Genomic DNA, 15928 nt, shown 5'->3' on the forward strand with positions numbered 1-15928 from the left:
AGGAACTGATGAGAACAGAGTGTGTGCCGCATACCTGGGTCTGCACCAAGTTGCCTATCACCAGCTCTGGCCTCTGCAGGACTGTCAGTGGTAACAGCTGGGTCATGGTTGATTCTCAGTGCTGTGATGCCCAGTTTCTTGTCTTCCACCCATATTTTGCTGGTACTGGGGCCAGCATTGCATAGCAGATTAAGCAGCACTGCCTGCAATGCTGGCATCCCATATGAGTGCCAGTTCGTGTCCCAGCTGCTCCACTGCTGACCCAGCTCCCTGCTAATGCCCTGGGAGCGGCAGTAAGAGATGACTCAAGTGTTTGGGTCCCTGCCACCACCATGGCCGACCTGGGTGAAGCTCCTGGCTCCGGGCTTCAGCCTGGCCCAGTGCTGGTCATAGTGGCCATCTGGGGAATAAACAAAAGACGGAAGATCTCTGTCTCTCCCTCTCACTCTGTAACTCTGATTTCCAAAATGTTAACTAGTACCACTAATAAAGTACTATTTACCACTGATAGCTACATGATGTTTATGATGGGTGGCACTAACCGTATCATTATTATTGAGAGACAAAGAGACGGAGATACAGAAACAGCTCCCATGGGATGTGGACATCCCAAGCAGCCACTGAAATGCTGCAGCGTACAATGCCCACCCCACTACCTGTGTACCTTACTGATCAACACTGAAGGAAAGCGGGCATTTAGGGAAGCTGTCAACACGCTGGTGAAGACAGAGTCCCAGCTCAGGCTCCTGACTCCAGCCTCCCGCTCATGCAGGCCCTGGGAGGCAGCAGGTGATGGCTCAAGTAGGAGGGTTCCTACCACCCATGTTCAAGATCTCAGTTGAGTTCCCATCTCCCAGCTTTGGTCTGGCCTAGCTCTGGCTGTTGCAAGCATTTAGGGAATAAACCAGCAGAGGGCGTAAGATACCTATTAGTGTCTCCGTTGCTCTTTCAAATAAACAAACTTAAAAAAAAAGTTCACCAGGTATAGTTTCAGCAAAATATTTAGTAACCTGCGTGGTTTTAAAACTACAGAAAACATGTGGTCATAGACTGACTGTGTTTCCTGATTCCACTTCATCAGCTTCTGATCTGCACTACACATAAGTGGAAGTGAGAACTGCCTGACTACCTTCTGCTGTGGCCTGAGTGTCCTAAAATGGAGTGACCATTACCTGGGTTCACACGTCTAAACTTGCCTCCTGTCTGAAGCTGCTGAGCGTGTGCAGGCACTGGGTCCACAGCTGGAATGCTGACTTGGAAGGTGCATCTACTTTGTCCAGTGTGGTTTGTCCCACATCTTACAACGCTGTGTGGTGGGTTTTCTTTCTTTGTTTCTTCTTTTCTTTACATTTTTTTTAAAGGATTTACTCATCTATTTGAAAGGCAAAGTTAGAAAGAGATCTCCCATCCTCTGGTTTATTCCCCCCAAATGGCCACAGTGGCTAGGGCTGGACCAGGCCAAAGCCAGGAGCCTGGAACTCCATTGTGGTCTTCCATATGGTTGGCAGAGGTCCAAGTAAGTGGGCCATCTGTTGCCTTCCCTAGGAAGTGGGGAGCTGGATCAAAAACTTAGCAGCGAGGACTCGAACCAGAGCCCATATGGGATACCAGTGCTGCAGGCAGCAGCTGTACCTGCTGTGCCACAATGCTGGCCCCATGGTGAGTTTTTTGTTTTGTTTTGTTTTGTTTTAATTTTTACTTCTTTATTTGAAAGTCATAGTTAGAGAGAAAGAGAGGCAGAGAGAGGTCTTCCATCCACTGGTCTACTCCCCAACAAGCTGCAACAGCCAGAGCTGCACCAATCCAAAGCCACGAGCCAGGAGCTCCTTCTGGGTATCCCAAGCAGATGCAGGGGGCCCAAGGCCTTCAGCCATCTTCCACTGCTTTCCCAGGCCATAGCAGAGAGCTGGATCGGAAGTGGTGCAGCCGGGTCTTGAGCCAGTGCCCATATGGGATGCCGGCACTGCAGGCAGAGGATTAACCTACTATGCCACAACACCGGCCCCAGTGAGTTTTCTAAGTATGGTTTTGGCATAGATGAATGGACCTACCTCCTAGCAGAGCAGTGGCAGATACTGTCAGGAATGTGGGTTGAATGTAGGCCCAAGTTCTTAACAGAAGGCTCAGTCACCAGGTTGCTTAGCAGTCTGACACCTGATAAAATTCTAAGAAGCACAGGACAGAACCGCAGCCCTTGCCATCCGTCTTGGTGGATAAACATGATGGTTGTTAGGAGACCAGACAGCTGTCGGCAGTACCTAGCCCGAAGCACATTTATTGGGGTTACTCTGCTTGCTGTTATCTGTGATTCCATTTGACAGGGACTGTTGCAGGGCGCTGACTCCCCCTGAGGCAGCACTTCCTGCCCTGCAGGAAGCACCACCAGGGAGGCTCATTCACTCGGCCTCCCACAGGGATTGGGGATCTGCAGTGGATGAGCTGGGCTTTTTTTAATTAATTTATTTTTTTGACAGGCAGAGTGGACAGAGAGAGACAGAAAGGTCTTCTTTTCTGTTGGTTCACTCAATGGCCTCTGCGGCCGGCGCACCACGCTGATCCGATGGCAGGAGCCAGGCGCTTCTCCTGGTCTGCACTCCCGGGCCACAGCAGAGAGCTGGCCTGGAAGAGGAGCAACCGGGACAGAATCCGGCACCCCGACCGGGACTAGAACCCGGTGTGCTGGCGCCGCAGGCAGAGGATTAGCCTGTTGAGCCGTGGCGCCGGCCCAATCTGGGCTTTCTTACATGCAATATGGGCCACGCGTCCCCTTCACAGCGAACTACTTGATATGTCTGCACATCCTGAGTGCCAGAGCTCCCCAGGGGGACAGCCCCTGCTCCTGTTAGGGAGGAAGTCAGTTATGAGCTTCTGTGTGTGTGACACAAAGGCCTAAAGAGAAGCCGTCTATGTCCAGCATATGCTGCATCTCAGAGTCATCCTGACCATGTTTCAGGGGCAGCCCAGTGTTCCCATCCTGCCCTGCCCCTTCTACCTGAGAACCTGCCAGGTGGGGGTCCCCACCCCTTCAGCCTGACAAATCTTCCACAATCTCCCAGGTGCAGCCCAGTATCTGCATTTCAAACACCCTGCTCCAATTCTCTAGGGGGTCCTGCTCACCCTCCCTCCTGTCTGATAACATTTGCATCCATAGAGTCCTTTGTTTCAGGAGGAAATATACCTTCAAGGGAAAACTCAGAAGTTTTTCTATTTACATCCAAAAAGCCCTTTTGCTCCAATAGGAGCAAAGGTGGGGAAGCAAGACCCATCTCCTTAGCCGCCGCCGCCGCTGCCGCCGCCGCCACCGCCGCCACCACCACCACCACCAACAACAACAACCCAACCCCCCCCCCACCCCCTCGCCTCAACCGGATGGCGCGCACTCAGCCCTCTGCCTCTCTGCTGAGCTGCCAGCCTGGTCTGGCCAGGTGTAATCTCTCCACTCAACCACGTAACCTCGTCCCCCCCCCCCCCCCAGTCTGAGATACTGCACTCTCTCTCGGGTCCTGTCTGGAGAGGTGCCCATCCGTTCTTACAGATGTCCCTGCCCTAATAAACTTTGCTCCTTTTACTTTCCACTACTCTGTCTCACGCCTGAATTCTTTCTTGCTTGAAGACAAGAACCCTGCATTTCTCCGGTAACACTCCTACACCTCCCATGAAGCCTCTGAGGACCAAGTGTCACCCCCGTCACCCCTCAGACTCATCTGCCCAAAACGTGCCTCACCCCTGGAAAGCAAACTGCTGTGATGGCCATGTGGGCAGCCCCTTTCCACCAGACGTGTCTGCCTCCACCTTCCTACGGCTTCCTGCCCAGCCCTGTCCATGGCCAGGGCTCTGGTCCTGCGCCCTCTCCCTCCACCCCCGGCCTAGCTGTGGAGCCAGCAGGTGTCCACGTGGGCTCAGGCTGTGTCCGCCTGAGGGTCCTGGCCTGAGGGTCCTGAGCTTCCTGCTGCCGCCGTGGGATCCCCTGGCACTGGGTGTGGGCTGTGTTCCTGCAAGACCACCCCGCACCCGGTGTGTAACATCTTACATGGCTGGATTTCCACAGGCGGAGTCTTAATGGGCAGAGGTCCTAAATTAGAAGCCCAATTGATGAAAATGGAAGATGAAAAAAACCACTAATGATTCTCTACTGATCTAAGGCGCGATCCTGAGTCTGTTTCCTGTGATAAGTGCTTGGTCCCACTACCTAAGTCTGGTGTGGAGACTAAATGCAAACACATCTGTTTGCCTGAGAGCTGTGACAGATTGCGGGGAGCCAGCGCTTTTTGATCCAGTTCACAGCAGTTTAGTAAGCAGCCTGCGCTGTGTTCCTCCAGCCCTGGCTTCCGGCTCGTCGTCCATGGAGGCATTTCACAGCCAGGTCTAGAAGCCGGTAGGGTTTTTGTTTTGTTTTTGGCATGCGCTTCCTCCCTGCCCCCTCCCCCACCCACCCCAGGCCATGCGAGGTCTCCCTGCCTCCTCTGGCACCTCCAGTGCTACAGCAGCAGTCGTCACACCACAGACAGCTCCTGTCATTCCTCTGCCCACACATTTCTGTGACCAACAGGAAACTGGCCTCACAATCCACTTGCCACCTTCCACTCGCTTTGACTCTCGATCCCAGCCTGCGCTCACCCTCTTCTGCTGAGGGAGATCCACAGGAAATATCAGTGCTTCCCATTCGATCACTGGGACTCGTATGGGCCCTGGATCAGAAACTGAATACGTCAGGACTGGGCACTCACTCCATGCAACCGGCACGGACCCAAGGAATGCAGCCATCACTGTTGCCTCTTGAGTGTGCAAGAGTAGGCAGCCGGAGTCAGGACTCGAACCCAGACGCTCTGACGCGTGATGCAGACCTCTTACCCAGGTACTCCCTAACCACTAGGCTACATGCCTGCCCCACCCCGTCAGTTCCCATTTTTAATCTTCAGTTGTTCCAATTTGATTTAATCTAGTGTGGATGGCATTGGACCCGTGTTGCCAGGAACCCCATGTGAAGACACAAATCAGGGCCGGCGCCGTGGCTCACTTGGTTAATCCTCCACCTGCGGCGCCAGCATCCCATATGGGCACCGGGTTCTAGTCCCAGTTGCTCCTCTTCCAGTCCAGCTCTCTGCTGTGGTCCAAGCGGGCAGTGGAGGATGGCCCAAGTCCTTGGGCCCCTGCACCCGCATGGGAGACCAGGAGGAAGCACCTGGCTCCTGGCTTCGGATCAGCGCAGCACCGGCTGTAGCGACCATTTGGGGGGTGAACCAACAGAGGGAGGGCCTTTCTGTCTCTCTCTCTGTCTATAACTCTATCTGTCAAAAAAAAAAAAAAAAAAAAAAGACACAAATCAGGCCAGTGAAGCTGCACGTCAGAGATGCCAATGCTCAGGAGCTGAAACAAGCTTGTCTCTCCTAGAACAGCACAAACACGGAGACAGGACTGACCAGGACAGCTTCCCAGTGCTGAGGACGTACACGCTGCCCATCTCTGCTTAACCGCAGTGCACGTGCGGCCCCAGGTCCCACCTCTGTCTGCATTCCCAAAGTGGGAGGAGTCAAGGACACAGGTGTCAGCCAAGGGTGCAGCTCCGACTGCTGTCTGGAAACCTCTGTTAGTAACACAGAGCATGGGCACTGGGTAGCATCAGTCTCCACACAATACACCATCTTTAGAATCAATTCTTTCGGGGCCGGCGCTGTGGCATAGCGGGTAAAGCCGCCGCCTATGGTGCCAGCATCCCATATGGCCGCCGGTTGGTACCCCAGTTGCTCCACTTCCAATCCAGCTCTCTGCTATGGCCTGGGAAAGCAGTAGAAGATGGCCCAGGTCCTTGGACCCCTGCACCCACGTGGGAGACCTGGAGGAAGCTCCTGGCTCCTGGCTTCATATCAGCACAGCTCTGGCCATTGCGGCCAACTGGGGAGTGGACCAGTGGATGGAAGAACCACCCCCACCCACCCGTCTGCCTCTCCTTCTATCTGTGTATAACTCTTTCAAATAAATAAATATTTTTTAAAAATCAATTCTTTCATAACTACTTGGATTTGTGACTCAGAGGAACCAGTGGATGGAAAAATCTCTCTCCTCTGTCATTCTGCCTTTCAAATTAACTTTTTTTTTTTTTGTTCTAAGATTTATTTATTTATTTATTTGAAAGAGTAACAGAAGGCAGAGGTAGAGAGATCTTCCATCTACTCTAATGGCTGCAATTGACAGGGGTGGGCCAGGCGAAAGCCAGGAACAAGGAGCTTCATCTGTGTGTCCCACGTGGGTGCAAGGGACCAAACACTTGGGCCATCTTCTGCTGCTTTCCCAGGCCATTAGCAGGGAGCTAGATTAGAAGTGGAGCAACTCTGGCTGGCGCCGCGGCTCAACAGGCTAATCCTCCGCCTTGCGGCGCCGGCACACCGGGTTCTAGTCCCGGTCAGGGCACCGATCCTGTCCCGGTTGCTCCTCTTCCAGGCCAGCTCTCTGCTGTGGCCAGGGAGTGCAGTGGAGGATGGCCCAAGTACTTGGGCCCTGCACCCCATGGGAGACCAGGATGAGCACCTGGCTCCTGCCATCGGACCAGCGCGGTGTGCCGGCCGCAGCGCGTGGGCCACGACAGCCATTGGAGGGTGAACCAACGGCAAAAGGAAGACCTTTCTCTCTCTCTCTCTCTCTCTCTCTCACTGTTCACTCTGCCTGTCAAAAAGTAAAAAAAAAAAAGAAGTGGAGCAGCTGGGACTCGAACTGGTACCCATATGGTATGCCAGCACTGCAGGCAGCAGCTTTACCCACTATGCCACAGTGCCAGCCCCAAATTGATTGATTTTTAGATAGTTTGTAAAAAACAAAACAAAACAAAAAAACATGGATTGTGAAAAAATTATGCATGGGCTGCAAAATTTTTTGCATCCAAATAAATTACCCTAAAACCCAGTTTTCCATAAACTTTCTGGAGCAGCCGTGTATGTGTATCATTTAAATGTATGGGTTATAAAGGCTGCAGTAATGGCTACAGTTTACTAAGCCCTTAGCGTGTGGTGACTAGAGCAAGGGCATGCCCTGCCTCACCTCATTTCCAAGAGAGGTTCCATTACCGTTGCCATCATAATGCCACTGAGACATTCATTCCACAGGTGAACAGATGGTGCCAGCACGGTGTCCAGCCCGGCCCGGTGTTCTAAGCCCACGCTGGCACAAGCCCAGTCAGCCAAAAGGACATTTAATACAACCAACCTCCCAAACAGCACGGCTCAGCGACCCAGGGCACTGCTCCCTCCTGCCAGCAGGCTGCTGGAGCCGCTGGGGAGGCCTGCACTGTACCTGGGAATTCCCACCTCAAGGTGCACTCCACCCCAGGCTGGAACACTGAAGTCAAACCAGTGTCCCGCGGCAAGCGGTCTATACTAGTAATACACTCGACAGGTGGCAAGGCCTCTACTTCTTAAAACGCAGGCATAATTTACACTACAAAGATACAGACTTAACACAGATTTAAGGGTACAGCTCGATGAGTTCAGATGAACGTGGACGCCCGACAGGACCCCGCATGCCTAGCCCAGGCAGCCCTGTCAGCAGGAGCTGCTGTTTCGATTTCTGTCGCCATGAACTCTGCCCCTCCTGGACCCATGTACACAGAACCACGGAATGTGCACACTCTTGTGTTTGGCTTCTTTCAAGATTTATTCGAAAGGCAGAGTGACAGAGTGGGCTTCCATCTGTGGGTTTACTCGTTGCAGGTGGGCGAGCCAGGAGCTCCATCTGGGCCTCCCACAGTGGGTGGCAGGGGCTCAAGTACGCAAACCACCACCTACTTCTTCCCAGCTGCATCGGAATTAGAAGCTGAACAGCGGGCACTCCCATGTGAGATGCAGGCACCCAGGAGGCAGCTTAACACACTGAGCCACGACACTCACTCCTGCGTGGGACTCCATCACACAACCCCACGACCTGTTCATCCATCTTCCTGCTGTGAACGTTGTGAGCAAACCTATAGAGTTCCATTTCCATGCTTCTTGGGTGAAAACGCCTAGGGATGCAGAGCTGAGCCACAGGGCGATGGTCTCAGTCTGTCCAGGGTCCTGGGACAAAGCACCGTAAACACAGCAAACGGAACTGGGGCAGGCGTTGTGACACAGTGGGCTAAGCTGTTGCTGGAGACGCCTGCATTCCATGTGAGAGTGCCTGGCTGCCGTACTGGCTACTCCATACTCCAATCTATAGCTTCTGGGCTGACGTGTCTGGGAAGGCAGATGATGGCCCAGGCACTTGGGTTCCTGCCACTCCCCTGGGAGACGGAGACAGTTCCAGGCTCCTGGGGGGAGCCTGGCCCAGCCCTGGCTGCTGCAGCCATTTGGGGAGCAAACCAGCAGACGGAAGATTGATCTCTCTCTGCCTTTTTCTAAACACAAAGAACAATTTCTTACAGTTGTTCTGGGTAAGTCCAGCAGGCCTGGTGTCTGGCTGAGAGCCTGCTTCCTGGCCCAGAGATGGCACTTTGCTGTGTGCTGGGGTCTCACTTGGGCTTCTTTTATGTGGGCACTAAACCTACTCATTAGGACTCTGCCCCATGACCTCATCACCTCCCATATCTCACGATCGTCCCCTTGGAGTGAGGATCCCAATGTGTGGATTTGGGGGAGGTGGGGGACACATTCAGCCCAAACCAAGGAACTGCCTTACTGTTTCCCAAAGTGGCCAGTGCGTCTTCCGGTCCCCCCAGCAACGTGTGAGAACCCCGAAGCTGCTGCACACTCCCAAAATCTGATACCGCCAGTCTCCCAATTCTTGCCATTCTGGTGGGTGGAAAGTAGGACCTCCTTGTGATTTTTTTTTAACGACTTTATTTGTATGAGAGGCAGAGCTAGAGAGGGAGAGACAGGGGTCTTCCATCCGCTGTCACTCCCCAGACTGCCGGAGCCAGGAGTTTCCTCCGGGACCCAAGGCCCTGGGCCATCAGCAGGGAGCCGGCGCCGCAGGGGAGGCCGAGCCCACCGCGCCAGAGCCGCCCCTCCGTGATTTTAACCCGCACTTCGCCGCTCCTCGGATGGACCGACCCTTCCTCCAGGTGCCCCGTGGCCTCCCAGCGCCACTGAACGGCTTCTTGTTAAACCAAGCACCATTCTATCTTTGGGGTCTTTTATTTAAGTAGTCAAAAAATATCGGGCGTCTCACAGCTTCGGCAAGCACCCGGGACCGAGAACCGCACGCCCCACCACAGGCGGGGCCCGCAGAGCTGACCGCGTCCCCGGAGCAGACAGCCACGGCCGCGGGCGGGAGCAGCTGCGGGGCCCGGGGCCTGCGTGCGGCCCGCGCTCGACTTCGGGCCCTGCCCCGCACCGCCCATCCCCGCAGGCCTCCAGCGAGCCCTGCGGCCCGGCCGGTGGCCCCCGGGTCTGCGGAAACCGCTCGGCTCTCAGGACCTGGCCAGGCCCCCCAGGCCGCAGACCGCCGCGCTCCCCGCCACTTACCGGCCGCGGAGTTCCACGTCGCGAGCCTGCGCCGCGCCCGAGTCAGGACCCCTGCGCCGGGCTGCCCGCACCAGTGCCTGCCGGCGCGCTGGCCCGCCCCGCGTCGCCTGGGGTGGGGGCCGCGGCCGCGCCCTTGCGCCGGGCCCCCGGGGGAGGGGGCGGACGCCCGGCTCCGCAGGCGCCGGCCCCGCCCCGCGCCAGCCGCTCCCGCGCGCGGCGCCGCCAGGCAGTGGCGCGGACAGCCCCGGCGCGCGCGGGCGACGCAGGTCCCCGGGCTCCTCGGCGGCGGCGGCGGCAGCGGCGGCGGCGGCGGCTACGGCGATGCTGTGGCCGCGGCTGGCGGCGACCGAGTGGGCGGCGCTGGCCTGGGAGCTGCTGGGCGCCTCGGTGCTGCTCCTCGCGGTGCGCTGGCTGGTGCGGCGGCTGGAGAAGCGGCCACGGGGCCTGGGCCGCGGCGGGACCCCGGCCCCGCAGCCCTGTGCGGCTGCCGCGCCGGACCCAGGTGAGTCGGGCCGGCCGGGTGGGCCCCGCGCCCTCGCCCGCCTCCCGGCGTCTGGGTGCGGTGCTTGGAGCTGTTGGGCCCGGGCCCGCGCCCGCCTCCCGCTCCGTACCCACCCCGGGCGCGGGGAAGAGCGGTTGGACCCCGCCGCGCCGGAAGCCGGGCGGGCTCGCCCCGGAGAGGCCCTTGCGGCCACCGCGCTGGAGCCGGTGCGGGAGAGCCGGGCGCGGCGCGTGTCGCTGGGGTGTCGGCGCCGACCCGGAGCGCTGCGTGGACGCGAGCGGCGGGAGTGAGGCGCTCTGAGCCAGGTCGCTGGTGGCCGGGAGCCGCGAGAGGCGCCAGGGCCTGGTTCGAGGCCCGGTGCCCGCGCTCGCCGTCCACGCGGGGCTGTCGGGAGGCGGCTGCGTGACGCGTCCCCGGCTCTTCGGGGGCGGGTGTCTAGGTGCGGGTGTGCGTTCAGAACGCGGCTGCACCGAGAAACCCCTCCCCGCGCTCCAGGGGGCCAGGCGACAGCCGCTTCCGTGTTCGCGGGGCACGGGCAGCGACACTCGCCTGGGGCTTCGGGAGGTTGTCCGGGAGGCTGGGGGACCCCCGCGGCTGGTGGGCGTCTTGCTGGGGTCGCGTGTGGCTGGCGCCGGGGCCGGTGCAGCTTTCGTCCTGCTGAGTTTTGCCTCTCTTGTCCCCTTGGGAAAGCTGGCGGCGCCTTTGCACTTTTATTGACGGGAAAGGCAGAGAAGCGAGAGGAGAGACATCTCTTCGCCGGCTGATTCGATCCCCACGCGCCTGTCCTAGCTAGGGCTGTGCCAGGTCAAAGCCAGGCCTCCCCCACGGGGCAGGGACTCACCTCCTGGAACCTACCTGCTGCCGCCCAGCCTGCAGGGTAGCAGGAAACTGGATTGGAAGCTGAGCTGGGACTTGAACCCAGGACTCCAGTATGGGATGCTGGGACCCCAAGCACAGCTGGACCCCTGCACTTCAGTGCGTGCCCCAGGCAGCACCCTGAAGAAACAGCACATTTGTCTGTCGTTTGCGTCGTCAGCATGGTGCCGCAGACGCAGCGTGCAGCACCGGAGGCTGGCACTGAACCATGCTCGTCGGCTGGTAGGGAAGCCCCGAGACGCAGGAGGCTGTGGGGGGTTTCCAATGAGAATTTCACTTTGACTTTTCATTTTGGAGTCATAGGCTTAGAGTGGAAGACTAGTGCAGAGCAAGTGAACATATCTGAGAAGGTCTCTGGTGTCCTTCTTCTCTGAGGAAATACAGAATACAGCCGCGATGAACTAGCACACACACCTGCAGTAAAGGCTGAACTGTAGACATAGCGCATTTCCAGTCAGCAGAGTGCAGTAGTGGTGCGGCCCCTCTAGAAACCAGTCTGGCCATTTCTCAAGTTAAACCTGCCCTGCGCTCCTGAGCTTTGTTGTAGAGAAATGAAAATTTTCTTCACACGAAATCTCATATGTGCATGTCGCTCTAGGGGTGAATGGCTAAACAGACCTGTTCTGACCACAGGTGCTGCTCCTCAGGGTGGTTGGGTCTCAAGGGCCCAGTGCAGAGTGAGAAGGAACAGTACTGTAGGTGTGCACTGGATTCCGTTTGTATAGCGTTCTTACAGTGAAAAATTCTAGACAACAAATTTGTGGTTGCCAGGGGCTGGGGCCCACGGAGGAGATGGGTATCACTGTGAAGGGCAATAGGAGAGAGGTCTTTGTGGGGATGGACATTTCTGTGCTTTGGTGTTGTGACGATGGTGATGGTCACACACACTGCCACAGAACTAGGCACAGATACACACTCACCCCGGTTAGAATGGCTCACATACAGAAATCAACTAACAACAGATGCTGGTGAGGATGTGGGGGAAAAACCACACTAATCCACTGTTGGTGGGAATGCAAACTGGTAAAGCTGCAATGGAAGACGGTTTGAAGATTCCTCAGAAACCTGAATGTAACCCTGCCATACAACCCAGCCAGCCACTCCTCGGAATTTACCCAAGGGAAATTAAATTGGCAAATAAAAGAGCTATCTGCACCTCAGTGTTTATTGCACTCAATTCACAATAGCTAAGACATGGAATCAATCTAAATGCCCATCAACATAAGACTGGATAAAGCAATTATGGGATATGTACACCATGGAATACTACACAGCACTAAAAAATGAAATCCAGTCATTTGCAACAAAATGGAGGAATCTGGAAACATCATGCTGAGTGAAATAAGCCAGTCCCAAAGGGACAAATATGTTCTCCCTGATCTGTGACAACTAATTGAGCACCTAAAAGGAAACCTGTAGAAGTGAAACTGACACTATGAGAAGCAATTTGCCCACAGCCCGGGAGGTTCAAGGTGTTGTGTCAGTGTCAGCTTCTTAAAGATTTTTGTTTTTAAAAATTTATTTACTTGATAGGCATAGAGACAGGCAGAAGAAAGAACTTCCAGTTCATTCCCCAAATGCCTGCAATGGCTGGACCAGGCCAAAAGCCAGGAGCTAGGAGCCAGGATCACTCCAGGTACTCCTCCTGTGTGGATGGACCCAGGTACATGAGCTGTCACCAGCTGCCGCCCAGAGGCACATCGACAGCAAGCTGGGTCAGAGTGGAGACAGGACTTACTGAGAGCCTCTGATATGGGATGTGGTGTCGTAACCACGGTGCCACATGCTCATCCTGACCCCTTTTCTTGACTCCCCCAGCGAGGAGCTCACTTTTGCTTCGCCCTCAGTGTACACATGGAAGAGCTGCAGAACTCCCGAGCCAGACCACTGTGCAGAGTGCATTGCTGGACTGTATCAGGTGCTGGTTAGCTTTGGAGTACCTGCTCACCTACTCTGTCCAGAACTACTTAGAGTAATATCCACGTACACTACCGTGTTACTCATATATACCAAGGTGCATGTTTTGGTTTGTATTGAGTTTATTTACTTGATTTTTTTTTTTTTTTTTTTTTTTAAGATTCATTTATCTGAAAGGCAGAGTTACACAGAGGAGAGGCAGAGAGAGAGAGAGGTCTTCCATCCTCTGGTTCACTCCCCAAATGGCACAACAGCTGGAGATGGGCTGATCAGGAGCCAGGAGCCTCTTTTTGGTCTCCCACATGGGTGCAGGGGCCCAAGGACTTGGGCCATCTTCTAATGCTTTCCCAGGCCTTAGCAGAGAACTGGATAAGAAGTGGAGCAGCTGGGACTCAAACTGGCACCCATATGGGATGCTGGCACTGCAGGCACAGTGCTGGCCCTTTGATTTTTGAGTATATGAATTACCAATATGTTTCTGAAAGGACCTTAAAACACTTGCAGTCAAAAGTGCTGTTCCGGGGCCGGCACTGTGGTGCACTAGGTTAATTCTCCATCTGCGGCACCGGTATCCCATATGGGTGCTGGTTTCTAGTCCCAGTTGCTCTTCTTCCAGTCCAGCTCTCTGCTGTGTCCTGGGAAGGCAGTGGAGGATGGCCCAAGTGCTTGGGCTCCTGCACCTGCATGGGAGACCAAGAAGAAGCACCTGGCTCCTGGCTTCGGATCGGCACAGCGCTGGCCATTAAGGCCATTTGGGGAGTGAACCAATGGAGGGAAGACCTTTCTTTCTGTCTTTCTCTCTCACTGTCTAACTCTACTGTCAATAAATGAAAATCTTAAAAATAAAAAAAGTGCTGTTCCCCACACCTTTCTACTCCCACTGCTCACCAGACTGTTCTGCTTTGTCCTTGGCTTCCTTGTATGCATGAAAGCAGGCTCTTATCTTAATGATTAAAAATACTGGAAACAGAGTACTCGTTAAAAGTTTCAACTTGACTTTCTAGCATGTTAAATACTTATTCTCAGAGATTACTAAACCTGTGTTCCTGCATAGCCCAATAGCTGTCAGACACAGTGATACAGGTTTGAATGTGTTTATTTGGACTGATTTCTCATTACAACCTGAGAAGTAGAATTATTATCGTGTGCGCTTTATAGATGAGGAAAGAGAGTCTTAGCGTTTAAACAGTTTGGTTCTGTTGTAACGGGGATTCCATGTGTTTGTTCTGTTGGGGATCCCTCTCAAACCCAAGTTAAAGGGCTGGCCTTGGTGTAAGTAAGGGTGCTGTGCTGCCCGGGAATGCTTGCTGGCGGGTCTGCTCCTGCCCACCTTGCCTGCAGCTGTGGGCGCCCTCTGCCTGCTCTGCCCCAGAGTCCTTACAGCCTTCGTACCACTTCCCTGACACCCAGCCAGAACTGGGCTTAGTGCTTACCCAGTCAGAATCTGGGGTCAGTAGGCCTCCCCTTCCAGTCCTTGGCAGCTTTGTAGGGCACTGTGTAATGCACTCATTGTTCCAAAGATCAGTGTCCCAGCTCAGATGATGAACAGTCATCTTTTAAATGTTTGTGGAGTTGGCATTGTATTACTCTGAAGTAACATATTTGATCTTCTCATTTCCTCCTATACAACTCCTAAATCCTTGAATCTTCAAGTGTGTCTTTTTCTGTATGCTCATGAGCTGACTGATGGCCTGCAGCCCCTGGGTAGCATCAGGATGGGTTCTGGGCTGGTCACAGTAAGACCAGAGGGCTGGGACTTTCAGTGCCACCTCCCTGTATCCAGGGAGGGGAGAGCAGGGACTGCCAGTTGGGTCCATCACCTATGGCCATATCTGGTTGGCCATGCCTGTACAATGAGAGTTTCTGATGTGCTCAACATGAGGAGGTCCTGGAGATGGCCCTGGAGAGCCCAGGGAAGCTCCGTGCCCCTTGCTACATGCCTTCCCTGTGTGCCTCCACCACTGGACTGTTCATCTGTATCTTTCGTGATATCCTTTATAATAATAAATGGGTAAGCTGATAAGCTGCTCAGGAAAATTAATCAAATGCAAATGATATGCACAGCCTTGTATGTTGGCGTCTTCTGGGGGAGCATCTTGTTGTACTGAGCCTCCAGGGAGACAGTGCCGGCTGCAGAACTGACTGCTTGCTTTGTGTGTGGAAAAGACCCAGACTGGTGATCACAGCAGCCTTCCTGTGACTGGTGCTGACAGAGCAAGAAAAATACTTCAGTGTTCTTTCCTCCTATATCCATGAGGAATTATAAAACATACTTTTATTAAAAAAAACACAGAACTAGATGGGTGCCCCTCCCATGCACCTGGCACCAACAAAAATTTTTTTTGTTTTGTTTTTAATTTTTTTTTAAGATGGCTTTATTTTATTTGAAAGAGTTAGAGATAGAGGTCTTCCATCCTATGGTTCACTCCCAAATGAATGCAATGGCCAGGTCTGGTCCAGGCCGAATCAAGGAGCCTGGAACTCCATCCAGGTGTCCGTGGGTTGCAGAGGCCCAAGCACTTGCACCATCTTCCACTGCCTTCCCCAGTACATTAGCAGGGAGCTGGATGCCATGTGGAGCAGCTGGGACTCAAAACCGTGCTCATATGGGATACCGGCCTCACAGACTGTGACTTAACCTACTGTGCGGTAATGCCAGCCTCATAGCAGGTGATAATGTTGTAGATGCCCCGTGCCCTCTTTCTTGTGTCCTGCTGAAATTCGAAGCTAGCCCTACATGTCCCGTTACGTCATCATTATCGGTGAACACTTCTTAAGCTCCTCTACTGTGGGGCCAGCACTGTAGCGTAGCAGTTAAAACTGCCAGCATCCCACATGGAATCCCAGCTGCCCCGCTTCCAATCCAGCTCCCACTAATGGCCTGGGAAAAGCAGCAGAAGATGGCCCAAGTGCTTGGGCCCCTGCACCCACATGGGAGACCTGGAAGAAGCTCCTGGCTTCAGCCTGACCCAGTCCTGGCTGTTGTATCCTATTGTGGAGTGAACCAACAGATGGAAGATCTCCCTCTTTCTCTGTAACTCTTTCAAATAAATAAATTTTTAAAAAGAAAAAAAATAGCCAGTGCTGGCATCCCATATGGATGCTGGTTTAAGTGCCAGCTGCTCCACTTCCAATCCAGCTCCCTGCTAATGGCCTGGGAAAAGCAGCAGAAGATGGCCTGGGTGCTTGGGCCCCTGCTACC

At 54.5% G+C, this 15928-nt stretch overlaps 1 protein-coding gene across 2 annotated transcripts in view; it reads left to right on the plus strand.

Moving 5' to 3' along the window:
- The first annotated feature begins 9752 nt into the window (after positions 1-9752).
- ANKLE2 (ankyrin repeat and LEM domain containing 2) overlaps positions 9753-15928 on the plus strand; it is a 33574-nt gene continuing 27398 nt past the window's right edge. For both annotated transcript variants that reach the window (XM_062182111.1, XM_062182112.1), the window contains exon 1: positions 9753-9933. In XM_062182111.1, coding sequence (XP_062038095.1) covers positions 9753-9933 — 181 coding nt within the window. The remainder of the gene's footprint in view (positions 9934-15928) is intronic.

The sequence above is a fragment of the Lepus europaeus genome, chromosome 23 (genome assembly GCF_033115175.1).
Source record: "Lepus europaeus isolate LE1 chromosome 23, mLepTim1.pri, whole genome shotgun sequence".
NCBI classification, from domain to species: domain Eukaryota; kingdom Metazoa; phylum Chordata; class Mammalia; order Lagomorpha; family Leporidae; genus Lepus; species Lepus europaeus.